The following is an 18,316-nucleotide window of genomic DNA, read 5'->3' as shown; positions in this document are numbered from 1 at the left end:
CGCTGAACCCACGTTTTCTTGATCTCCCTGCCCTGATGCCGGTGGGAGCAGTAGCCTTTTCTTTGCTCTCTTGGCTTCTTTATATTCAATTGGCTCCAGAGATCCGCCCTCAGAGCCCGCCAGGACACACATGTCTGTCCAGCCTCCACCTCCTTCCCTTCACAAGATTAAAACAGACCCAGCAGCCTGCACCTCCCTCCCTGCTGGGTCCTGCGTGGGGCAGGAGGAGCTGTCTGCACCCACTGCTGCTCTCTTCAACAGGACTAATGAGAGGGAAGCAGGGAGTGTGACTATATACACCACGTATTCACATGAGAGAAGTGAAGAACGCCAGCAGTGAAGATGAAAAGCAACTGGTAAGAGAACAAGTGGGATTTAGAGAAATCTGTAAATAAGAGATTAGAACGGTTAAAGCTGTCCTTGCCAGCTGCCGCCTTTGTTGTTTGGTTTTATGACAGCATTATGTGAAGGAAATGGTAATAGAAAGAGCTTCATTGACATGTTTTATTATAAGGCAAAGATAAAAAGTTCTCATGTAAAGAAATCGTCTTGTCAAATCTGTTAGTAAATCCTTAACTCGGGTTTTTATACATTTAATATGCACGGCTCTGAGGAGAAAGTCAATAACAGAATCTGTCAGAAACTATACATTCATACTGGAGTTTTCTTTCTGTTTACAGGAAAATTACAGCTTCCTTTTACGTGTGTAGTTTTCTGTGGTCTTTCATCTCAGCCACCATCCAGCAACAATCAAGTAAGGAGACAGACTTTATCTGCATTTCATCTCTCTGTAATTTTGACTGTCAAAAGAATTATTCTGAGCTTGTTCAAAATTAAAATCCTCTCTAGCTAGCCATCACAGAAAGGGAGAACTGTCTATGAGGATGGATGGATGGATGCATATGAGAAAGAGAGGAAAAAGCAAGAGCTGTGTATGTTATTTTAAACTCACTATTAGATGTATTTTTAAGGTAAGGATTAAAAGCTGGATATAAGTGGTAGATACAGGACACAAACCTCCCCCCAAATTTCAGTGCTCCTAGTTAAAAATTCTTCTACGTGTGGCAACAAACTGGTTCTACTTTATTTGCTGGGCATAAAATGTAAATGGCTGGATGTCAGCCATATGTCTCATCAAATAATATAGAATGAGGCTGTTTCTGAGGTGTAACATGTCAAGCTGAATGTTCCCTTTAAGTTTATGTTGTCAGAAGGAAACCCACATTTATGGTTGAGCCTTTGCAGCACACAAGAGGCTCTCTGTAGGTTAGAAATGCATCTATTTCCAACTTGCATGCTTCATTCTTCCCCATCCAGAATCTATTAACATTTTCCAGATTGACCTGATACTGGACTTGTACATGACTCTTAAACTCTTCAAATAAATGTTTATTTTTCCTTTCTCCTTCCTTAGGGGAATTAGGGGAATCTGGTAGGTTTTCATGCTCATTACAAGGCTTAATGACAGATAATATTCTGAAAAATTAGATTTTAAAATTTGGTTTCCTCAACCAAATTTCTTCTACATTCTTCTTTGGCTCAACAAAAAAGATCTGTAAGTTCTTCTTGCCTCCACCCTATATTTCATGAATGATCATTCTCTGATCAGATGTGGCACAGAGGAAGGTAGGAACACCTGGAATACCAGAGAGGGTGGAAAAGCTGCCAACAGTTTCTCAACGGCCTCTTTAGTTGGCATGAGGTTTGTTTAAGTTTCCTTGGAACTAGGGACACTGTTGATTTAGGTAACTGACTTTTTTTTCAAAGTTTGCTTAAACCACCAGAAGTTCCAAACCAAAAACTCCTTACACAGCAGGCCTTCTTATGCTACAACTATTTCTCCATAGCTCTGCAAGAGAAGAATTATTATAACGCTCACATTTAAATTCTTGGGAAAAAACCCTCAAATAATCAGTCAAGTTATAATTTTAAATTTGAAGCTCTCTAGAAAGAGATGCTTATTTTCTTACATCTCTGACTTCACTGAGTACAGTTTAAATTGATTATTATATACATCTAATTATTATTATTATTTATAGCACTATTTAATTCATAATATTCTTACAGTTGCTTTGCTTAAATTTTTAATGTGATCTGAGGCAATGTGCAGGCACATGGTTAATAAATTCACCCTTTTTTGCAGGACTACCAGTCATTCTGGGTGCCAGTCAGAGAACTGATCTCTGCCCAACAATCAGGATTGGCCAAGATGACTTACCAGGCAAGTAGCATTCCAACTTTTTCAGAAAAAAACTGCTCTTCAGAAACTTTATCAGGTTATATTCAGCTCTATGACTGCACAATTGTCTAATTAAATTAAAATGAAAGTTACATTCTGGACATGTATATTTTTTCTTGTAGGCTTTGACCTGATTTCTCAGTTCCAAATAGAAAAAGCTGCTTCTCAAGGAATTATCCAGAGAGTAGTGGGCTCCACTTCTCTACAAGTGGCTTATAAATTGGGACCCAATGTAGACTTCAGGATCCCAACCAGGTAATGCCTTTTGTAGTTTGACTTTGAAATACACGTATTTTGCAATATTATCATTTAAGGGATAGATCCTCTCCCCAGCTAGATCACTTCATTTGCGAAGCTTTCGGAAGGTGAAAGAGGAGTTAATTTTTTTTTTTTTCCCTTCATTGCCACCACCAGGCCAGACTCATTCTTTAACAGCAATTTCAGGAACTTCCACTTTCCTCTACCAATGATATTGGTCAGGGTGCCTCAAGATTTGCCAATAGAAAGGGATTCACTTCTAGGAAGTGAAGCCAGAAGTTCTTGATGACTTGAAAAGAGATAGGGAGGCGAAGAAAAGATAACAGGAGAGTGGGGAAAGTTTTCTTGAAGCATTGACACAAAGGGATTCTGCTGATCATGTAAGGATTGCAGAGACATGGTAGGATAAAAGCTGATTGTATGGTAAGGGGGTTTATTTTTCCTTTTTGGATAACTGGTACACACATGTTCCTGGCTGATTTATGGTCACTTAATCTATAAAAGATGAAAACTATTATTTAGCATGTCACAGGCAAGTTGCAATAGGAGCCAGGATTTAGGAATCTAATTGTGTTTGTGCTTTACAGGCCAGACTTGCTGCCAGTGAGGGAATAGAGACAGTACAGCAGGGCAGAGATGCCTTTGCCAAACCTAGGCAAGTCTGTACTCTGGTCCAGCATCTTATGTAATTAAGAATGCCTTTACTTAGCAATTAACTGGCAAGACCTTTAACTGGACTACTGTTTCAACTAGGAATAATAGGAGTGCAAAGTGTTTTTGTCATACTCTGGCTATCACTGACAACATTTGCTTGCTGCAGTCCTCCCTGGCTTCTACCTTTTTAGCCACCAGGTTAAGCTAGTTTAGAGCTTCACTGGTTGGTTACATTGGACTCATGGCTACTTTCCATCCCAATGGCAAATCAAGGCTGCCAGTGCATAATTGTGAATCCAACCACAGACAGTAAATGGGATCTTCATTTCACTAAAAGTTGGAGATTCTCAGATTTTCAACTCATGCTTCTTAGCTCAGAAACAGTCTGAGCTATCAAAGTGGTAATATTTTAATTTTTAAGAAATTTTTAAGACTTATTGCTATAGATGGCTCTAGTGAGATATATGCTCCATATATACAAGTTATCCCTGACCAAGCCTATACCAGCTGTATTAATACACCACGGCGTCTGAGCTGACTACTGCCACCGGGCTTGTTGGCTGGGTATGGTGCTGTAGTATCATGAATTCACCACATTCAGAACACCGACTGGTACTTCCCGTCAACACTGTGCTGTTACACTGCAATGCTACCTCATGGCATACCTGAAATTGGGCCCTGGCTCAAACTAAAAAGTCACCTGCACTTGAGCCGAGTGTCTTGTCCCAGCGTGCTGCTCCTCTGTCACTGAGCCTGATCCTGCTGCTCTTCTCCAGCGTTATTTTACAGCGTGCCCCTCTCAGTAAGCCAATTCAGAAGGAGTGAAGTTGGCAGTAAGCAGCTGAGGCTAACAGTACAGGAGAGGCATACCTGATGCCATTTCCAATATTTTTTCGAAAAACCAGAACTCTCCACGTTATCTTTATAATGTGGCGTGGTAGGTGGTACGAATTTGCAATGATGAAATGCCTGAGAAGCATAACAAGAGTTAGTAAATTACGCAGAGCACCTCAAGCAAGGCTGAGCATTTTCAGTGGCACGGGCATAGCTCTGGCTTTCCAAGACCCAACATTGCAGCAACCCTGAACTCCTGTTGCACTTCCCTCCGGCCACCCCCCCGCTATCCTTTATTCACACGTGGAGTATTTAACGATAATGTAAATATTTCCCTGGGTGGCAGCGGGCAGCAGCTGCATCCCGCGGCTGCAGGCAGGGGAGGAGGAGGAGGGCAGGGAGAGGAGGGAGGAAGAGCCGCCCCCCCCCGCGGAGCTGTCCGTGTCCGTGGTGCTGAAACACCGCCCCACCGCGGGGACCGGGGCAGCCCCGGGGGGTGACGGGGGCCGCCGTAGCTGTCGCCGGTCACGGACACAGAGGGTATAACCCCCCGGTTCATCCCTCCACCGCTGTGAGCTCCTGCTTCGCCAAGAGGTGAGGGAGGCAAGAGTGAGCTTGGAAACAATAGGCAGCGCTGTTTTCCCGATCTGGGTGGCTGACATAGGCATGAAGGCACAAGAGCTACAGGAGCACTGGGGAGGGACCCTCGATAAACACGTCAGGCAACAGCAAGCTCTGTGCCTGCTCCACTGCAGAGATCTCTCCTCACACCTTCGTTGAGCCATGTTAGTACCCAGTAACCCAACAGCCATGGACAATGTCTTCTCTTGCCTTACAAAATAGGGAGGGGGTCACCCTAATTAAACCCGTTCCCCTATGTAAGGCATTCCAGGCTTTTGTGGAATGGGTGGGGAGGTGGGCACATACGTAGAAATGGCATGCAAGCCAATTGCACTATCAGCAGAGAGGACTTGCCTGTCACTGTTCAGTCAGTATTTATCAAAAATAGTAAAATATTTTTTTAAACTAGCATATGATCATTATACTAATGCAGACAAGCCCATGTTAGAATGGCTGTGGAATGGGAATGAAAGCTCAATTAGATGGGCATGGCTGAGCATATTTATTTGGTCTTTGCTATAACAATAGCTTATGCCCTGAAAAGCTTACATAGCTTCCTTAAAACGCTACTAAATTGTAGCTTGGTCTTTTTGCTGCTTAGCATACTTGCCGAGGTATATCCAGAAGTATATCCCAGAATGAACAGAAATGATAGCATACAAGCCTTGACTTAAGCTTCTCCCATCATCCACATAAATTCCCACTGGCCATTGCTTTTTCTAGCATAAAATCTGCTGAAGAGTCAACTGTTCTTCGTGTAATTAGAACCTGTGAAACGGCCATGACTCATGGCCATTGTCTCTGACATAGCGAACCTGTCATTTTTCAATTTATTCTATGTACCTGTCGTAGGTGTCCACCAGTTAGTAAGTACAAAATTAATACTGGTAATTTGGATAATAATCGTATTGATTTTTAATTGCAAGCTTTAAAAAAAAATTAGCACAAAGGAATATGTTCATGATATGTTTTTATTTGGGGAAAAGCTATCTTTATGTGCTGGATGAAATCTTAATCCTTTGACTTCACAAATGCAGCTGTCACATCACAAGGCCCCTGTGTCCACATGGATAAATTAATGCCGGGGAACATTCCAAGGCATTCACACTCAATCATCTATACTGTTAAAATATTAAACAAGACTTTGGCATGATTTGGGTCCAGACTAATTAGCACTCTTTAAACAATTCCTGGGCACAGCTTGGCAGTTAGCATAGGCCATGGACCATTCCCAATAAGCAGCTTGCATATAGTGTAATATTTTGGAATTAAGCAGGTTTAAACTTTTTCATGACAGCTGAACTTAGTATCAGAGAACAGTCCTGGGCATACTGAATTTAGTAACGTGGAGGCAGCCTATGAATCCAGAAATGATACCTCTTCGCTTGCATCCTCATCTCAGTAGAAAGCAGAGCAACATAAAAATTGAAGCTGTCTTTTGAACAGTGTTTATATTTGGGGTAGTGGTGTACTGCAAACCACTTTAACAAATGACATGACAAATACATTACAATAAGAAATTCTAAAATGAAAATAATAAGTTTATAAAGCTTTATCAGTAAGCTTGGAACACCCAGAGAATTCGATAGGCTGATTTCCTGGGTTTTTTTCCCTTTGGGAATAATGCTTCTCTGTGAAGTAATGCTCCTCAAATGCATATGCCTGAAGGTCTGGCTTTTCTACATCCAGCCACCAAAGTTCTTAAGGTGCTCTTCCTTTTGCATTACAAGTAAGTTATCTTACATAGTACCGCTCCATTGATATTGATGATGACATTGTAATGGAAAAGACAAAATACAGCTAAAAGGCTAATTAGCTCATAAGAGAAATAATTAGCTCAGAACTGGATGTTTCTGAAGAACAGAGACCAGCTGAGGGTAATGAGTCCTAGCAAATGACTTCTGGCTAATGACTTAGGACAGTTGCTTTTAAAAATGCTTAGCTAGTTTTTATTGTTATTGCTTCTTTGATGGCTGCCAGATAGTGCCTGCCAGGTCAGCTGTGATTCTAGGAGGCTTCAGGTGGTGCAGACCCAAGTGCCTCCACCTTCAGCAAAGGAACCCACACCCGTGGGCGTATGATACCGCATTATCATTAGGCTGGCCAGAGGAATTTCTACAGCCACCTCTAGTGGATTGCACTGACATTTCTAAACTCTTCATTTAGCAACCAGTAAGTTATCTCAGTGGCAATGGAGCTCACCTAAGAAATTAACTCTTAAAAAAACAGGTTTAATAAAATAAGCAGTTATTTTGTAGTATTCAAATCAATACATAGTTAACCTCTTAAAATACTCTGTTGCTCTTGATGACTTCCTGAAGTCAGTGGGATTATTCAGGGCTTCCACCACCAAGCCAGATGACTCGTCTCTGATATATTGATGCCTTGGTAGGACTTAGCCTTGAAATCTTAAAGAAATCTTGCTGGTAAGCACTCAAGGTATGGGATTAATAAGACTTTTAGGTATTTATGAAAAAGATTAAAATAAAACAGTAGTGCTTCAGAAGTTCCCTTAGATGATTACAAATGTTTCGCCCTTCTCCCCCAAACTGTATTTAAAAAAAAATTAACCAAGGACTCAAATATCTTATAAAATATTGGCCTGATCTTGCACTCATTTCACGCCTAAAGCAGTTAATACTAGTTCTGAATACACAAGGAAAGCAAGACTAGACTGCTATCTTACAAACTTAAGATACAAAAATGAATTAAAAAAAAATGCTTTAATGGCTTATATCCCTGGCAATTTTAAGGGGGTAGAAAATAGGTCGGGACTTAATTTGGCCTGCATACTTGAAATAATTTTGATTATTAATTCTTCCTTTGCTCATCCGCCTGATTCTAAGTTTAAAATTGCTTGATTTCCTTCCATAAATTAGTGGAATTGGAAACATGTATGTTAAAAATAATTTATGGAAATAATTTAAATGCTCGTATAGCTACCACCTGTTCAAGATTACAGAATCCAGCACACTTCACTTTGCAGTGAGATGAAAGAATAACTGCTCTACAATTGTCTATTTTAATATCACGATAAATTTGCCATGGCTTCCAAACATTTAGCATTGTAAGCTGCTGACTTCAGTAGGGTTTTTGCCTATGTAAAGATCACAGGCTTTGGGAAAAACTGTGTACTGAAATACACTGCTCCCACTAAAGCAAATGGAATTGCTTTTTGTTACTGTTGGAGTAAGTGAGATGAGAATCTGTCTCTGCTTTATTTGTAGAATTATAGGTACAAATCTTGTAACAGCCCCCTGCAGAGTATCTTTCTGGTGATAGGTCATGTTGTGCTTAGTTATGTTGACTCACATTTCTGATACTAAGTCTTTGGTCTAAAGCCAGCAGATATTCTGATTGGTTATTGAAAGTTTTTTAAAATGTAACTATTTGTCAAGGCTTGTGTACTGACTTTTTATCATCTTTACTGTTCTATATAAGTTTCTTATAATTTAGTTTTCTCTTATCAATGACAGAAGTTCTTACATAATTTCTCTTCCTTGTATATCACTTGAAAAAGTTAACATATTTCTTTTCTATTTTAATTTCTAAAAAGAAGGAGGACCCATATGATGGCTTGTAAAGGACTAACGCTATAGCTAAACATGGTGCAAAGAATCCTTTTGCCAATCTGGCATAAACAATCTCCTAATCAAAAAGTGTAACTATATTTGCTTACTATTTTTTGTTTGTTTGTGTTTTTTTTCCCCACAGTATAGTTATGTCAGCTGAGGTAGGGTGAGAATGTGTGTGATATTTTAAACAGTATTGCCATGACAGCAAAACTTATCAGCGCAGAGAAAGAATGAAAACCTCTCCTCAGAGGATCTGGGATTAGCAATACCTCCTTCAGCTGCAGAGCTTGGCGCATCATTTCCCTAGAGTCACTGAACTTGACAGAGAGAAAGTGGAATGTCAGATGGAGGCTAGTTAAAAAATTACCCAACAATACCACCTTCAATGAGGTAGTATGAAAACCAGCTCTTGTGCGAGAACAGACAGTGGGATTCAGCAAATGAAGAGATAAATGCCTCAGCTGACCTAAGGTTTTAGCAGCAGAGGACATTGAAATACCTGCTTAAGAGATATTATGGAGGATGAAGGACACTGAGGGCCATAAAAGATGTGCTGAACTGAATCAGAAGCTTAACAAGAGTCTAATATGTGTCTGGATAGGGAGAGGGAGTATGTTCCTGGAGCAGGAAAGAATATATAAATATATTCGGTAAGCTAGAAGCCTAACCAAAGGACAGGGGACAGCAGCATACACTGGAAAGTGCTCAGAACAGGAGGAAAGGTGGAATGTCCATGCATTGTCATTTGCATTTAAAATGGCAAGATACAAACTGAAACAAAACAATAAAAGAACACAAGTTAGATAAATTCCTATCAGACAAAGCCAGCTGGGACAGACTACTGCATCCACAATCAACAGAGACACAAGTCATAGCAAACCACAGGCAGTTTAAAGATATTGGTAAGGAACCCCCTGTCCCACCTTTGCATATCTCCACACTTTGTGCAATGAGATAATCTTCTAGCTAAACATTCCCCTCCCTCATACACCAGCTTTCAGGTGCATGTAAAGGCTCATGGGGAAAGAGGAGAAACACCAGCAGTTTGGGTAGTGTATTAATAAGGTGAAGCTGCTGCTGCTGCCAGGCTTGTCCCGGTCCTCACTGAAATCATGCTGAGGCTGTGCCGTCGCCTGCTGGAATATGATTGCACTACAGCTTTGGACACTTTAACACCAAACAATGAACTGTAGAGACTCTCTTACTAAATCAGTAGTCATCAAGCATGCAGAATAAGAACTAATTCCTTCATTTTTTTTCATTTCCCCCTCCCCCCCAGCCTAGAGCCTGAGGTTCACTAACACTGGCTAAATTCCTGCTGAGATAGGGTTGGTCTGCCACTCCAAAATAATCTTTGTTCAAAATGCCTACTTGTCTGAGAAGTTATTATAATGAATGCTGGTGACAAAATAGCTCTGTGTATCTCTATACTTAAGAAATTTATTCAAAAAACCCTTAATTCTTAAATGTGGATAGATAGCAAATAATGTATTGATGTTGACTGGATTATGACACTATAATTTTACGATCCATAGAATATAAAAAAGCATATATTTTAAATATTCTATTGGATTTACTGACATATTTGAGATAAAAAATGACATTACTGTTTTGCACAGTTACACGGCCAGTAGTACTTGTTTGCATTTCCAAATCTCACGTTATAGAAGTTGCAAAAGAATGAAACATTTTATAGGTGGCAAATCTGTTCCCTGCTACTTGTAGTCTTGTGGTTGAATGTCACTGGACATAATGCATTTTTACTATGTGTATATTTGTCAATGAATGATTTGTTGAATGATTTCTGCTGAAGTGATAGCTAATACATTAACAAAATGGTTATTGTGAGGCTGAACAAGAAAATGTGTTTGCAAAAGACATTCTTATGTCTTCAAAACCAAATCACAACTGCACTGACTATCTGCCTGGCCAATGATGAAGTCACACTATGATGTTGACTGATTTTGTAAGTCTAATAGTAGGAAATAGCATAATTGTAGGATATACTTTCTAAATCTGAAGTAGGAGTCTGTTGTTGCTCCATCCATTACACTTAGAAAGGGTTATCATCAATATTGTACAATGTTGGAAGAACCCACCTTTCTGAACCAGTTCGTTTTGCCATTAGCAACACTAATGACTCAAAAGAACATCCTGTTTCGGGACTCTGCATGCAGAAGAGCACCAATAAAAGCATGGTTGAAACAGGGTTCCACTGAGTAAGTGTTTCTCATTATTTTGTGGTGATATGCAGAGCTTTTCAAAACAAACACACAACAAATGTGCTGTATTTTGATCCTACACAGTGCCATATATTCCAATGGACTGCCTGATGAATACTCCTTTCTAACTACTTTTCGGATGACTGGGGCCACACTTCAGAAATACTGGACTATTTGGCAGATTCAGGATTCTTCAGGAAAAGAACAAGTCGGAGTGAATCTTAATGGTCAAATGAAAAGTGTTGAGTTTTCTTATAAAGGAGTGGATGGAAATCTCCAAACTGCATCATTTTTGCATTTGCCTTTCTTGTTCGACTCCCAGTGGCACAAGCTTATGATAAGTGTGGAAGCAAACAGTGTCACACTTTTTATTGACTGTATTAAAATTGAAACTTTAAACATAAAACCGAAAGGGAAAATCAGTGTTGATGGCTTCGCTGTGCTTGGAAAACTTAAAAATAATCCTCAAATTTCAGTTCCGGTAAGTTCCAAAATCTTCTATTACTGCAAAAAAGTGTTTTGTCAGATCTTTATACTTAATCTTTTTTTTGTGGAATGTATCTTCAAATGTTTTCTGAAAGCAGAAAGGGCAGAAAATAACAACTCCTTGGCAGGTAAGTACTACTTTTGCTTTTTTAAATTTTGCATGTATATATACTGTGTAAGGTAAGAGATAACCTAGGTTATGTCTAAGTTTCAATAGTGAAATTTCTCAGACATCCACACTTCTGTCACTGGATTCTGCTCTGTCTGGATGTACCAGTTGGATGATTCTCTGCTTATCATCTCCCATGTGGACCTTGATCTAGAAGAAAGTCTCAGGACATGGATCTGTGGGCTGTACCTCACACCAAAGAGAGCAAAACATTGATTGAGCAACAACTGGGACCCCTCTCTCATATGCGTGCACCAACCATCAGCTAGAGATAATTGAATCTGTCTCTGGCAGAATAAGTATTTTAAATCATTACTACAAAGGGAATATCTCCTACAAGGGAGATGTTTGATGGAGGTCCTTTTTGATTTACTCTGATGTTCACACAGCAAATAAGAGAGAGAATCACAGAACAGTAGGGGCTGGAAAGGACCTCTGTCCTCTCCTATGAGGACAGGCTGAGAGAGTTGGGATTGTTCAGCCTGAAGAAAAGGCGGCTCTGGGGAGATCTAATTGCGGCTTACCAGTACCTGAAGGGGCCTACAGGAAAGATGGTGAGGGACTGTTTATCAGGGAATGTAGTGACAGGACAAGGGGTAATGGGTTTAAGCTGAAGGAGGGTCGATTTAGATTAGATGTTAGAAAGAAATTCTTTACTGTGAGAGTGGTGAGACACTGGAACAGGTTGCCCAGAGAGGTTGTGGATGCCCCATCCCTGGAAGTGTTCAAGGCCAGGTTGGATGGAGCTTTGGGCAACCTGGTCTAGTGGAGGGTGTCCCTGCCCATGGCAGGGGGGTTGGAACTAGATGATCTTTAAGGTCCCTTCCAACCCAAACCATTCTATGATTCTATTCTATGATTCTATGATCATCTAGTCAACCCTCCCTGCTAAAGCAGGATCACCTAGAGCAGATTGCACAGGATCGCCTCCAGGCAGGTTTTGAATATTTCCAGAGAACGAGACACCACAACCTCTCCGGGCAGCCTGTTCCAGTGCTCTGTCACCCTCAAAGTGAAGAAGTGTTTCCTCATACTGAGATGGAGCTTCCTGTGTTCCATTTTGTGCCTGTTGCCCCTTGTCCTGTCACTGGGCACCATTGAGAAGAGTCCGGCCCCATTATCTTGACATCCACCCTTTAGATATTTATAAGTATTGATCAGATCCCCTCTCAGTCTTCTCTTCTCCAGGCTAAACAGACCCAGCTGTCTCAGCCTTTCCTCATATGAGAGATGCTCCAGTCCCCTGAACATCCTCATAGCCCTCCACTGGATTCTCTCCAGTAGTTCCCTGTCTTTCTTGAACTGAGGGGCCCAGAACTTGACACGTTTAAATCTCAGCACTAAAGCAGAGATTATAATAAGTACATTATACCTCAGGAGACTGTTCTAATCACTGTGCTACCCGGTACGATCATGTTAACAGCCACTTTTCTTCTTTAACTAGCTTGAGTTTTTTGAAAAAGACTGACCTGGAGTAGACAGTGAACTCTTAAAGAAGGTTCTTGTTTATGAATTCTATGAGGGTTAAGTGTGGCATCAGAGACTAGATTCAATTCAAGCAACAGGCCCAGCAGAGATGAGACATAAAGCCCACTCATTTCCACAATACCTTCTCCTGGCTAGCTGAGGACATCTCACCCCCCATACCATGGCTGCTGTGAATCCCTTTGTCAGATATTTAACTTTCCCTGTGCATTATAGTAGACACCTAAATTCACTATGGAGTACTCATTTATTCTGTATAGCAAGACTAGGCAGTGAAATGCTTGTTCTATATCGTTAGTGGATTTAATGCTGAAAATATCCTCTTCATGCTACTATACTGCAAGGAAAGTTGTTTTGATGGAGAAAATAACTTTGAGGGTGACATATGGTAAACATCAAATGATTTTGTGCCCTTCAACAAAGAAAACTGAATCTGAAAAACCTCAGGGATTTTATTATTTGATTATCTGATTTAGTTTCTGAGACAAATGATTAATATAAAACACACACACACACAAAGTGACATGCCTGTAATTTCTGACAGAAAAAAATTTGTAGCTGTCACATCTGCATTTTGCCTTTCAGACATCCATGAAAGTGTTTTCTCAGCTAGTGTTTTTTCAGCTACTGAGTTATACTGCACTTTATGCTGAATAATGTAACAATTTTGTCCCACAATGGCACTAAATGACATTTAAGACTTTGGGAAGGCTATTTCTGAATTCACTTTGTAGATTAAAAGCAAATAGTTTCAATACACAGTTGAAAACATTGCAGAAAACGTTGCAAAGTTTCATATATTATCCTGTTCCTTTTCCAAGGCTCCTCTTTAAGTGTGTTAGGAACATATAATATGAATGGCAACATACCCATACATCTACAGGGTACTCATTTCAAAACAAGTTGAATGGCAAAAGAGAATCAGATACTTAATATATTGTAACAATTTTCCACATCCCTGCACCGAAGTTTTGCATCAATTTTGAAATAAAGTGACATATAATCTTCCAACTATATTTCATTTTATTTGAAAAAAAATGTAGCCACAGGATAATGAGCATTGTATAAACTTGAAAGGGGAAATGTTGCAACAAAAGAAGTATCTCATGCTTCATCACCTCTGTATGTATAGGTTACTATATTGCACTGGATAGAAATCAGTTTTACCTGAAAAATGATGACAGAAAGCTGCCTCAGGTGCCTGAAGGTGGCTATCTAGTATGTTGCTGTAGAGGTGGATTAGGAAATGTCAATAGCCAAAAAGGTATATCCATTCTGTTGAAAACAAAAGTTAGTCTTTGAAAATGTCATTCAAAAGTAACAAGCTGGAGCTGATAATGTAACAATTAGCTGCATACATATCTTAGCTTTCTTAACTGGTTTGAGGGATACTGGTGGATGAATGGGTGGATAGAATTATGAAAAGATTATATATTCTATGCACGTTATTGGGATGAAAAAAATTTTACCCCAATATTGCATTCCTCTTTGGCAAGATTGTTAGATTAAATGCACAGAGTGCTACAGGTATTAATGTAATAGTATCACAACACCTAGTATACAGTGGTACAGTGAACTGTTCCCTCAAGTTAGACACAGAGTCATTCCTTTAAAAACGAGGAGGGTTCCTGTTGCCTGTTGAAGTAAGGATTAGAAATGGCAGCCTACAAACGAGGAGAGAGATGTGGTATTAAGGACATCTTGGTAAGAGCTCGGACTTCTCCCTCTTCTCTGTTGGTGCTCTGGCTGACCTTTGGCTAGGATTAAAGGAGTCAGGAAAAGCAGCAGAGGAAATCTGGAATTGTATCCCCCTTCCTCTCCAGCCCGTGTTTTTCAGACACTTGCTTTTTTCAGCAAGGTGTACAAATGAGGAGCACTGGTTACCCGAGGCTCTTCAGGCATCTGGTGGGGGGGAAGAGCATTAAGTTCTGCCTTACCTATGTTTAAGCACATTAGGCACTAGTGTGAAGCTACGTTAAGTATAGGACACCCTTCTTCAAGGATGAAAGGACAAAATGGAATTAAGTAATTTTTACAATTCACCACTCACTGTGCAAAATATTTGTTTACAGCTTTAGCATGTTTCTGGGGAGATTCAGTCATATTTAGTGTATTTTATGAAAAAAAAATCAAATCTTTGCGTAAGGCAGGCCTTAAAACGGGAATATGATGCACATTTTTTGGCAAAAAGAATAATGAAGCACCAGAACAAATTATCAGGGAAGGAAGAAGGTAAGTATCACATTACATTTTTTTAATTGAGTTTGGATGTCTAAAAATACACTTTAATTCAGACAGAACTCTCGGTTTGACAGAGGACTCACTAGATTGAATTGCATGGCTTCTGCTATGAAGCCAAAACTGACAATCGTAGTGGTCCAAGCTGACATTATGAAAATGTAGATTTAGAAAGACTATATTCTCTGAAATTATGAGAACGAAATGGACTAATAATTTTGAAATGGCTGTTTATATTGCACAAGTTTCTGGTTTAGCCTGTGCATTTAGTTTCTCTTTAAATCAAGTAAATAAATCTACGGTTGAGGATATTCTAGGCTTATCCTGTAACTTGCTTGACTATACTCAATTTAAACATCTCACCAGTTTTGGTTATTTAATATATCCTAGGCATGATTTCTAATTTATTTCCAGGCATTGTTAAAGTATATTACTTCCTTTTAGTCCTTTAAAGGACATAAATTATGTGTTTTCTATTCTTTTTTTTTTGCAGTATTCTGTGAGTGCTCTATTTATCTTGCACAATAGGTCAACTTCTTATAGGTGCACTGTAATACATGTCATTTTAAAAGAGATTCTTTACTGCTAGTTGTTACTATGATTGCCTAGGAGAGTAATAGAGTTCCATTAGAAACTATGGCTTGCCTTTGAGCCTTTACAAAGATTTATTCCACAATTTCTGGAACGTTTTATGGAGGGCAAATTTTTATACAGGTTTACAGCTGCATTTTATCTTTTTTTTTTGATAAAAAAGAAAATAGTTCTTTTTATCTAAAAGTAATTCAAATAATCCACTATAAAATCTAAGCAATACAAGATATATCATAATTTCAAAACTGAAAAGGAACTTACTCTCTAAATCACATTTCTTATAGAAAGGTAAGGGCATTCATTTCTTACTGCTCAAAGATTATACTGCTGTGAGATGATATAAATTGCCTTAGTTTCTGTGATTTCAGCGGCATTACTTTGATTTTCTTATAAAAGACACTAAACACTTTGCTAGAAGTGATCCCTGGTCATTATTTAATTGACATTTAATGCTGCTAACTAGTTCAGAGCAGCTACATGACTTGTAATGTTTAAGAGGAAGCTGCTTATCAATATTTGCTGAACAGGGATTAATTTACACCATAAACCAGATTGTGTCCATGTATTGTAAAAAGTCACGTCTCAGGTTTTTTTCACCCTGTGAAATCTGATTCAGAAGGCTGAACCCTTGCTATGGAAAGTCAAATAACAGCAGAATTTGCTGTACTGTTCTAAGACTTTGAAAGAAGATGCAAGGATAGTGAGGGTCTAAAAAAACCCATTACAGAGATGTACGAAGATGGATAAAACATATTTAAAATAGCTCTATAATGAGATCTGTTTAAATATGTGTAGCTTATTCTTGGTTACTTAATAAATGTACAAACAGTTGATAGCAAACTTCCCTTAGAACAAACATAGATATAATCGATGAAAAACTGTAGAAAACTTTCACCTGAAAATTGCTTAGCTGAGTTGTAGTTCCCCTGAAGGGATGTCTTCCCCTGAATCATCCCCGAGGCAACAATAGTCCAGTGGGGCACAGGGAGCCAGTTCTCCCAGAAGGGACGTACAAATGTGTTCTGAGAGTCATAGTTTTCCTTAAAGCCTTTGGTAATGATAAATGCTTCCCTGTGACTGATGCCATACTGAAAATACTACTACTAGTATTAAGTCTCATTTACATCTTACTCAACCTTCACCCCTCTCATCTAAAGCACTAATAAGAATACTAAATCGCATAGCTGATATTGAGATATGCAAAGCTGTGGGCATTTACAGGCATTTCCATAGAATTTAAGAGGACAGAACAGTGAATAGACATAGCTAATCCAATTATACCTGTGCTGACTAAGAAATTAAGATGAAACTGAAATCCTGTAGGAATCTCGGACAATAGATTTCAGAAATATTGACCTATGGGTCTTTAACACCTATGGGTCTTCAAAGATTACATTTTAATAAGTTTGCTTTATGACTATCCCTGACTTATCTGAGGTTCATTTCTGAGAACTTTGTGCCTGTACTTCATCCTTAATGACACCTTGCATTGATATCGATAGAACGTCTACATAAGACATCTTGAAAATAGTGGCGTCCTGTAAATCAGCTTAACATAATTAACAAGACCACTGTGAAATACTGTCAAGGGAAAAGGTACCTTTGACAGCAAGGCTAGGACATATTTGCCCTTCTCTCACCTCTCCTAAATCGATGGGAAGCCAGTAACACCTTTTACTACCTTGCCAACAAAAGAGTTTTATTTTTCATTTTAAAAAAGTCAGATAGGTTTCATGTCAGTTTTTGCTTTATATAGCCTCAAAACAGTAACAAAAGCTCTAAGTAAAAAATTTACAAAGCAGCCACGGTTTATTTTTTAAAAAAATAATGCCGCCTGACTAAGCAACTGTGAACTAAGAAATGTCAAATTAAAGCTGCATGTTCAAAATATTTCAATTCCTTTTACATTCACATTATGGCACACTGTTTGTAAATAATGCTAGGTACTTTTTTGCATATGATGCCTGCCTTATTTACTGAGATTTTTTTTTTTTAATGTCTTAAACTTGTGAGAGTACCAGGCCTTACTTAATGCTCACCACTCAAATCCCATCTTGAACAAAACAAAGTGACTGGTTGGCCATTCGAGAGTATTGGAAGAAAACATATGAGACACTAAAAGGATTTCCTGGCTCAGTGAGTCAAGTTCCCACTGCAGCAAGCAATCACATCTTATAAACTCATTAACAAATTTATCTCTATTTTAATATTGATGGTGTTTAAAGTTGAAAAAACAGGTTTTTCATGTATATGCATTTGCTAGTAGTATTCTCTTAAGACACAGATATTGGCGCTTGGACAGTCACTCATCAAAGTCTAACACAACCCAGTAATTAGCATTTTATCATCTCAAATCTTTTTCACCTTAGTACAGAAGTAAAAAACCAGACACACACACAAAAGAAAAAAAAAGAGGCAATGATTATCGACATAAAACCCCCAGAATGTGCTGATGCAGATATTGGCTGCTGGTGTTGTGTCTTAAAAGTAATTTTTTCAGTGTTTACAGATTTTGTACCATGTTATAAGTTAAAAGCACAGCTCAGGACTATTGATTTCAGTTACAGTTGTTACTGATCAGCCTTTTTGCATACCCGGTACCCAGATACTTCATTTCAGGCATCCAATTCCCTCCTCCCACCCCATGCAGAATGCTCTCTAATGTGGCTATTTTGCTTTAATTAATTTGTCACCACTATATAAGAATTATGAAGCAAAATCAGGCTCATTCAGTGGCATCTGTCTGCCTTTTCCACAAAGCCATCCTTTCTTTTTTTACCACCTTTCACCTCATTTACTTCCAAACTTACAGTTTCTGCAGTATGGGAACCACTTCCACAGCCTTGCTCATTCAATCTTGTGAATGAGGGAGGTGTTCTAAAGAAAGAAGTGTGGAATTACACACTTTCAGATTACATACAAATTAAGTTTGTACAGGCAACCT

At 39.0% G+C, this 18,316-nt stretch overlaps 1 protein-coding gene across 1 annotated transcript in view; it reads left to right on the top strand.

Moving 5' to 3' along the window:
• Window positions 1–342: 342 nt before the first annotated feature.
• The window catches only part of COL9A1 (collagen type IX alpha 1 chain), a 75,730-nt gene continuing 57,756 nt past the window's right edge, over window positions 343–18,316 (top strand). Inside the window, exons 1-5 of the mRNA XM_075750050.1 lie at window positions 343–356; window positions 681–754; window positions 2,144–2,221; window positions 2,362–2,494; window positions 10,488–10,884. Of these exons, the coding sequence (XP_075606165.1) occupies window positions 343–356; window positions 681–754; window positions 2,144–2,221; window positions 2,362–2,494; window positions 10,488–10,884 (696 nt within the window). The remainder of the gene's footprint in view (window positions 357–680; window positions 755–2,143; window positions 2,222–2,361; window positions 2,495–10,487; window positions 10,885–18,316) is intronic.

This window comes from Balearica regulorum, chromosome 3 (genome assembly GCF_011004875.1).
Source record: "Balearica regulorum gibbericeps isolate bBalReg1 chromosome 3, bBalReg1.pri, whole genome shotgun sequence".
NCBI classification, from domain to species: domain Eukaryota; kingdom Metazoa; phylum Chordata; class Aves; order Gruiformes; family Gruidae; genus Balearica; species Balearica regulorum.
The sequence above is the reverse complement of the archived record's forward strand: the minus strand, read 5'-3'. Positions and strand labels throughout refer to the sequence as shown.